At 49.6% G+C, this 7,306-nt stretch overlaps 1 protein-coding gene across 1 annotated transcript; it reads right to left on the bottom strand.

Annotated features, from left to right (window-relative positions):
• Positions 1–608: 608 nt before the first annotated feature.
• On the bottom strand, positions 609–2,413 carry LOC119456941 (uncharacterized). Its single transcript, XM_049669557.1, has one exon. It carries the CDS (start codon positions 1,445–1,447, stop codon positions 794–796), a length of 654 nt encoding a protein of 217 aa, XP_049525514.1. The 5' UTR covers positions 1,448–2,413; the 3' UTR covers positions 609–793.
• Between the last annotated feature and the right edge of the window lie 4,893 nt (positions 2,414–7,306).

Below are 7,306 nucleotides of genomic sequence, written 5' to 3'. Positions count from 1 at the left end.
CCGGATCCTCAGAAATTTTGATGATAAGCGTAAAAATAACTGAACTGTTATTTTTTGGTTTCAGACATGATTAGAACCGCGCATGCAAGCTAATTGTGACTTTAAAAAAATGAGAAAGTCTTCCCCTGTGCTCTTAACATAAATGCTTCAGAGCTGCGCTTGGGCGTTTGTTTTGTAAGCATCTGCGCATTTTTTTTTTTTGAAACATTCAAAAAAAAAAAAAAAAAACACGCGCGCCAACTTCTCGCTCACGTGGAATGAGCTGATCCGAAATGAGGCGCCGCCCACCGACCGCGCCACCAAACAGAGAGGAGAAAAAAAAAATGGTGACACGTCATCGAGGCGAGGCCACGTCATCGAGGCGAGGCCCCTGCCCCTCTACGGATTTGTTGTGAAAACAGTCGCACCCGCGCTAGTGGGGCGCCTTCGACGCCATCGGAATTTGATCCCACGACCTCGGGTACAGCACGAGAATACCACAGCGACGGAGCAACCGCGTCGGGTATTTTGGAGATGTGCTGTACTAAAGTACATTTTGTGGGCTCAGGGCCGTGGCTTCAGAGCCAGTGACCAGCTGAGGCTCTCAGAGCCGACACGGACTGCGGGAGACAAGTAAAGAACAACCTTTACTGACGAAATCCCCAGGCCAACTGATGTCCAGCCTCCTGATCCCGCTACAACCTAAGGTTCGATGCGCGTGGCACAGGCGGGTGAGCCAGCGCCGATGGTGATGATTGCGCGCAGCGGTGCTGCTATGCGGCCGACATCCCCACACTACCCCCTCCCCTTCGGATCATGGATCCAAGTCGAGGGAGATGAGGTCCTCAAGGGGCGCTTGTGGCTCCAGTGGAACCAGTGCTTCGGTACCCGGTGGATGTTCTTGGTGCTCATCGAGGACCTCATCGCGAAGAAGGTGGGGGCGCAGTGAGCGGAGTAATGCAATAGCGGCCTCCACGGTGTCGGGAACTGGCGGCTGAAGGCCAGGCTGATACAGGACAGCTGCGGCGAGCCGGGCCCGGTGTAGAGATCCGGCATGATGAGCCCTCCGGGAGATCTCCAGCACACGGCACAGAGGGCAGAGGATGCGGGCTTCCTCTGGCGTGTAGACAGGAGGCCGCTCGGACGGAAAGCGTTCACAGAGGAGGCGGCCCCGGAACGGCTCGGGAACCAGCTCCGGCGAGTCCCCGATGAGTGGCCGGGGCTGCAGCTCCCAAGGCAGCCGCGAGACCCATCCGACGGAGGTGTTTATAAAATCCATTACCGTCCATGTGGTGAGGGTGCGGTGGCCAGTGGGCGGTGACCGACGACCAAGATGGTGGTAGTAGGGCACGTACTTGTCGTGGAGCCGGGGACGATGGCGAAGTGCGCGGGGGGACCTGGACATCTTTATTATGCGCAGCGCATTGCATGAAATGGCTGGCATGGCAATGCTATAATGAAACTTCATATGTCGGGCTTGATAGCTTGGAACTTCAGTGGTGAATAAGCCAGCAAGGGGTGTCACGAGAGTAATTTTAGGCCGAACAGGGGGGCGAAAGATAGCGCTTGAGCTCCGAGACTTGTATTGGCCGTCCTAGTAAGTTGCCGGTTGTACTATCTTTTAAGCGGTAAGATAGATTACCAAGCTTGCCTGAAATAACATATGGACCATCCCATCGAGGTGCTAAGGACGCCGAAAAACTTTTAGTAGAGTTGCTCAAAGGATGCGTACGACGTAATACTAGATCACCTGGTTCATACTGAACGTCACGGCGGCGCAAGTTACATTGACGGGTTTGCTCGAGTCGAGCATTATGCAGGTGCTCCCGGGCAGCAGTGATAGCAGTTGTAAGCCGCTTACGGTCGTGCATTTACGAAATGCCTGGTATCGGAAGAAGCCAATGGCGACGGTACGAAGGTATTGGTCAGCGGAAATGAGATTTTTCTACCAAAGTTCAAATAAGCAGGTGTAAAACCAGTGGATCTGTTGACCGTGGTCCGCGTCGCGAATGCTATTTCAGAGAGATTATTATCCCATGCCTTATGGTTGGTATAAGCCATAAGCATTGACCTCAGGTTTCTGTTGACGCGTTCGGTTATGTTAGCGCGTGGATGGTATGGCGCTGTCTTTTTGTGTTTGATGCCGAAGGCAGAACACGACTTCGCAAATATGCGACTCGTGAAGTAAGTGGTGTTGTCAGTTATCAGTTGTGGGGGGAAACCAAAACGCGAAAAGACATCGAGGAGGCAGCGCCAAATGTTCCTAGAAGTAAGAGCACGCAAAGGGCATGCTTCAACCCACTTCGTAAAGTGGTCGGTAACTACCAATAAGTAGCGGTTGCCCCACGTAATACGAGGAAAAGGACCTATTATATACGTCACACGCGACGATTTGCCAGGGGCTTAATTTGACTCAGAACTGACTGCATGAAATCCGGTGGCAGACCACCGCGTTGGCAAATCAAACAGCTGCGTGTATATTGTAAGACATCCCGCCGCATGCCTGGCCAAGTAGCAGTCTGACATAACTTATCATAAGTCTTGCTGACAGAACTGTGACCAGCCTGTGACCAGCCTGTGACCAGCCTGTGAACTGTGACCCCACAATTTAAAGGAAATTCATGCCACCGGTTTGGGGAGATCAAACGAAATACGTCCGCACATCGCGCGCTGGGTCGTAGCATTTCAGTCCCACCGGTGAGCGTCTTACCCTTTGCTTTACTGGACCTTATATGTAACTTGACTATGTTTCACTCTTTCCTTTCATGTAACTTTACTATGAGCCAGTTAACCACCATCACACCTGACTATATGTAGGAGGATCTGGAGCTTTCTACCGAAGCAGAGACAATACAGGGAATAACTTCTCGGGCTAGTTGGTGATTGCTTAGCATTTTTGCGCTACAAAGATAATGTTAAACAACACGGGGAGCACAGTCAAAATAAGGAACAGTAGGCAACGCCTTTTGACTCACCCGCAACGTTTAAGTTCTGCACCCTGAACTGAATGCGATGAGGTTGATGGTCATACGTCGAGGACTTATTCGTTGCTGCTATACCGCTGGAGCGGTAACGTTGCTTAAAAACTTAGATCACGGAGTCCCTCATGCAAACCTTAAACAAGAAGCGTCACAAGTTAAGGGCCCAAAGTGATAACAGGTGGAGTCATATATGCTTCCAGCTGACTTTCCTCGGGAACACTTAATTGGCTGTACACGTGATAAATTGACCCAGTGTCCGCGCTTCATTTGCCCAGTTGGAGAAACTGCCGGTCAAGCGGGCCAAGCTAAACCGACCAGAAGCAACGCCAGCGCCACTTCGAACCTTAATTATTCCGACCGTATCAGCGAGACCTGTAGTACCGAGCAAGTTGCCCAAGCGCGAAAGCTTTTGGTAACGCACGTACCAGTTTTTCCCATAAGTGAAATGGAATAGCCCTTATGGAACGCATCAAGCTTCCAGCACACACGTCTGCATCACCTTGACACCTTTCTTCGACTCCGTCGTTCATCTGGACAATCCCAAACCGAGACAACAGTACTTGGCTGACTGTGAATAGGCGTAGCGTCCACAAAATCATTTGCTTTCTGCGTAGGAGTGAACTACAGTGCTGCTTGCGACGACAGCGGCAGCGCAGAAACTATCGAACATGTCCTTTGCCGTTGTCTTCGCTATATCGCACGCAGACGGTTGCTCTTGATCACGTTGGCCTGTCTGGACGACCACCCGCTTTCAGAAGACAATCCTGGAATGCCGGCCTATGCGGTCGTCACACCAGAAGTCGGTCAAGGTGTCATTGAAGTTTTTACGTTTGAGTGGCCTATTAGAGAGACCTTGATACTGCCGGGCCTGTCCCCTCCCTAATTTTTCTTTTTTTCGCTAGCTTGGATTATTCCTGCACTATTCTTTACGTCTTTCTTCCCCTCTTACCTTTCCCTCAGTTCAGAGTAGCAAACGGCAACTTTCTCTTCCGGTTAACATTCTTGCCTTTCCAATCTCATTTCTTTCTCTCCCTCACGACCCATGCTGCTTCCAACGTTTGCAGTTGTGCTCCGGTTAAACTTACCTTACGGGCCGATTCTCTAAATAACTTGTAGTCAATTGTGAACCAGAGGTGCTGTAAAGGCAGGCACAAAGCTACCACAGACGCATCTAGCAATCATTCGACTTTATAAGCACCGTTCTCAGGCGTCACAGTCGAAAAGCTACTGAACTCGAGTTGATGCTTCGGCCAAAAAATGCTTGCACAACAAAATTGATGAAGTTAACTGCTTCTTTTCCAAAGATTCATTTATTCACATTCCAGGTTATATGTACAAATAAATAGCATAGCTTATATATAAACCCGCATAAATAGTTTAAAATGGCAAAATACATGCTACGAACTTTTTGCAGAGAACGACTTCTACGGACCAAAACGAGACAGTTCTTCCTTTAAAAGGGATAAATAGACAAAACAATCGACTATACAAGTAAACTGCACTTTCTTGAGGCTTCATAAATGTACAAAGCGTTCCATCAAATCTTACAAAGCGTTCTTGATGTTCTTTACAAGCGAATAAAATCCCGTTTCACAGCTGATGTGTTGACAGCTGCACTTTTCTGACTTGCCTGCAGATTCATGCAGATCTTCGAAAGTGCCAGTAGGAGGACCTTGTGGCGTTGAGTCGTCATTCTTTCTCGATCAACTGGTCACATGTTGGAAGTATTTGTCGCCGCACAGCTGGTGTCGTCCGTCGCACCGCATGTTGCAAGGGGATTTGGTTCCGAACTCCTCCCTCAAGGGCTGGGGCGCCTGTTTCATTCACCTGTCAGCCAGACATTTCAAAATTCGGGCTCCACCCGCTTCAAGAACACTCAGTGGTTTGGTCATCACTCGGATGACTGTCTTCTTCTAGCGTATGCTGAAGTGCAGGTTCACACTTGCGGATTCCGTGTGCCGCTATCTCGGTCCCTTGCCTTGTCCCGTCAGCTTCTTCATAAAGGCATCGTTGAACTTGGAGGAGCTTTTGGTGGATGATACCGAGTAACTGGACGTGTAGGAGTCATTCCGGCTGGCGGACGACTGCTTGCGGTCCTTGAACTTGTCGCCCATGTTGGATCCCGGCGAGCAGGAAAGACTGCTGTTCCCGGATCGGCTCTGCAGGCTGCCACAGGGCGATGACGTCTTGGGACTGCCCGCTGCCTCGTACAGGTTGTAGTCCTTCTTGACGATGGGAATCATGAACGCCATCTCAGCTCGTAAGACTTTCGCGGCGGGGTACTCTCGTCTTCTGCGGTGCCCAAAGCGTCCGGGTAGTGCGACGAACCAGCAATGGGTACGCGCCTGAGAGGACGATGCGTTATAAAGCGGCGAGATAGACGCGCGCCACGACACACGAAACCGGCGTCGTTGGAAGAGACGTCACGTGGCCCCCTCAGGGTCGGTCGCCGTCTGGTTACGGGTCGTCTTACTTATCGCGCGGCCGTGCGTCGCGAATGAATTTCTTTCTCTTGTTGGTCTCCAGTTTCACGCGAGCAGGAAACTCGCATGCGCCGCGTTCCCGCCGAGATCGGTTTCTGCCGCGTTGCGGCGGAGGATCCATGGGCCGCAGGCGTGGCAATGACGCCTTTTCCCCGGCCGCAGGGTCACCGGCTTGGGAAGCCGCACGTCGACACGTACTCACTCGCACTGCCTTCATAGTGGCCTTGTTTGTAAACGGCGGGCAGAGTTCCTTCTTTGAGTAGTTACATGGTCTCTTACGGACAACGTTACTAGTAGTATCTAACAACGTTGATGGCGGATAGTTACTTCGTAAAGTTTCCACGGTCATGCGTCGGCAGGCAACCGCTGCCACAGGGTGCTGTTTCCTGCTCATGACCTGGCACTACAACTACAAGGCAGCCAACAAGAAGCTTAATTGCTTAATTCTTGCATTGCATTGATTAATTCTTGCATGACAGGGTAGTGGACTAGCGGCTTAAGCTTCAGTATAACCATTGTGTAATGTACATACGAATCCACTCCTTCCATCCTCTTTATCAACGCTTCTCACTACGTTTTCACCTCTTCCTCTGGGCAGGGGAGCGCTCCTCTCATGGTGACTTCTCTGTCCTTTCCTTTAAATAAAGTCAGTGTTCTTCAATTGTTAGGCGAGACCACTGGTCAAGCGCATTCTGCAATTTATGAATTTTTAGTTTTTTGTGTGACTCGTTATGTTCGGAAGGATTTTAAATTTTTATTGGCTACTATAGGGATAATTAAGATCTTTTTTCCTGCTCCAATGCAACGTCGAACGTGATGACAAAGCATTTTAAGACTCATGCCCACTGCCGCCGTGATAAGCCTGCCTAGACTTAATAATGCAGCTTGACGCGTGCGCGAGTCAGTGTGTGTGTGTGTGTGTGTGTGTGTGTGTGTGTGTGTGTGTGTGTGTGTGTGTGTGTGTGTGTGTGTGTGTGTGTGTGTGTGTGTGTGTGTGTGTGTGTGTGTGTGTGTGTGTGTGTGTGTGTGTGTGTGTGTGTGTGTTTGCATTATAAATAACACGTTGTAGTATTGTTGTTTTCGTTTTTAAAAATTATATCGTTGTTACCCACTAGCTAAGTTACTTTTCTCCCAGTTAACTGTCCATCTCTTATCAAAGTTCGCACTACCTCAACAATCGCCCCATTATTTAAGGCTTATTTAAGGCATTCCGCACTCTCGACATACGTTTCGCCTTCCTTGAAGTGGTAGTACCTCTTTTTCATTTGTTTCGCGCCCATAGCATCGTCTCCGAATGTTATGCGAATCTACCGAATAGTTCCTGCTTGAGTATCACCAAGCTTCGCACAGAAGTGTTTCTAATGTCTTTGCTTGATCCACTCCGTCATTTTAGCCCACTTAAAAGCGCGCCGAGACCAGATGATTGTACTCAGCACAACTGCTCCTGCACAATGACAGATGCAAGCGAAAGTCACTCCACATACTGGCTAAACAGATCACGGGACATGCTTCCACGACGAGCAGTGTGAATAACCTCCCCCCGCAGCTTTCTCTAAAATTAACAGTAAATAAATCAACAGCAAACCACAACAGCAACATCAAATAAATCAATGCGAGGTTCCTCACGACGATTTTTTTTTTTTTGCGATTATGTGGGAGAAGTTCGCACAAGCAGACCCACCGTGGGCATGGACATAGCGTCCCGCGCCACCATCTCTCGAGCTGATTGCATTTGTTTGCGCTTATACGTACAGACTCTCGTGTAAACAGCGCCGTGATCACTCAAGTCTTCAGCTGATAAGCGCAACTTATAAACACTTGTAGACTGTTTATTTCGTTTCTTTTCGTTGTGACTGAGATTTG

The sequence above is a fragment of the Dermacentor silvarum genome, chromosome 6 (genome assembly GCF_013339745.2).
Source record: "Dermacentor silvarum isolate Dsil-2018 chromosome 6, BIME_Dsil_1.4, whole genome shotgun sequence".
Lineage (NCBI taxonomy): Eukaryota > Metazoa > Arthropoda > Arachnida > Ixodida > Ixodidae > Dermacentor > Dermacentor silvarum.
Note: the sequence above shows the minus strand (reverse complement) of the source record. Positions and strands in the feature narration are given on the sequence as shown.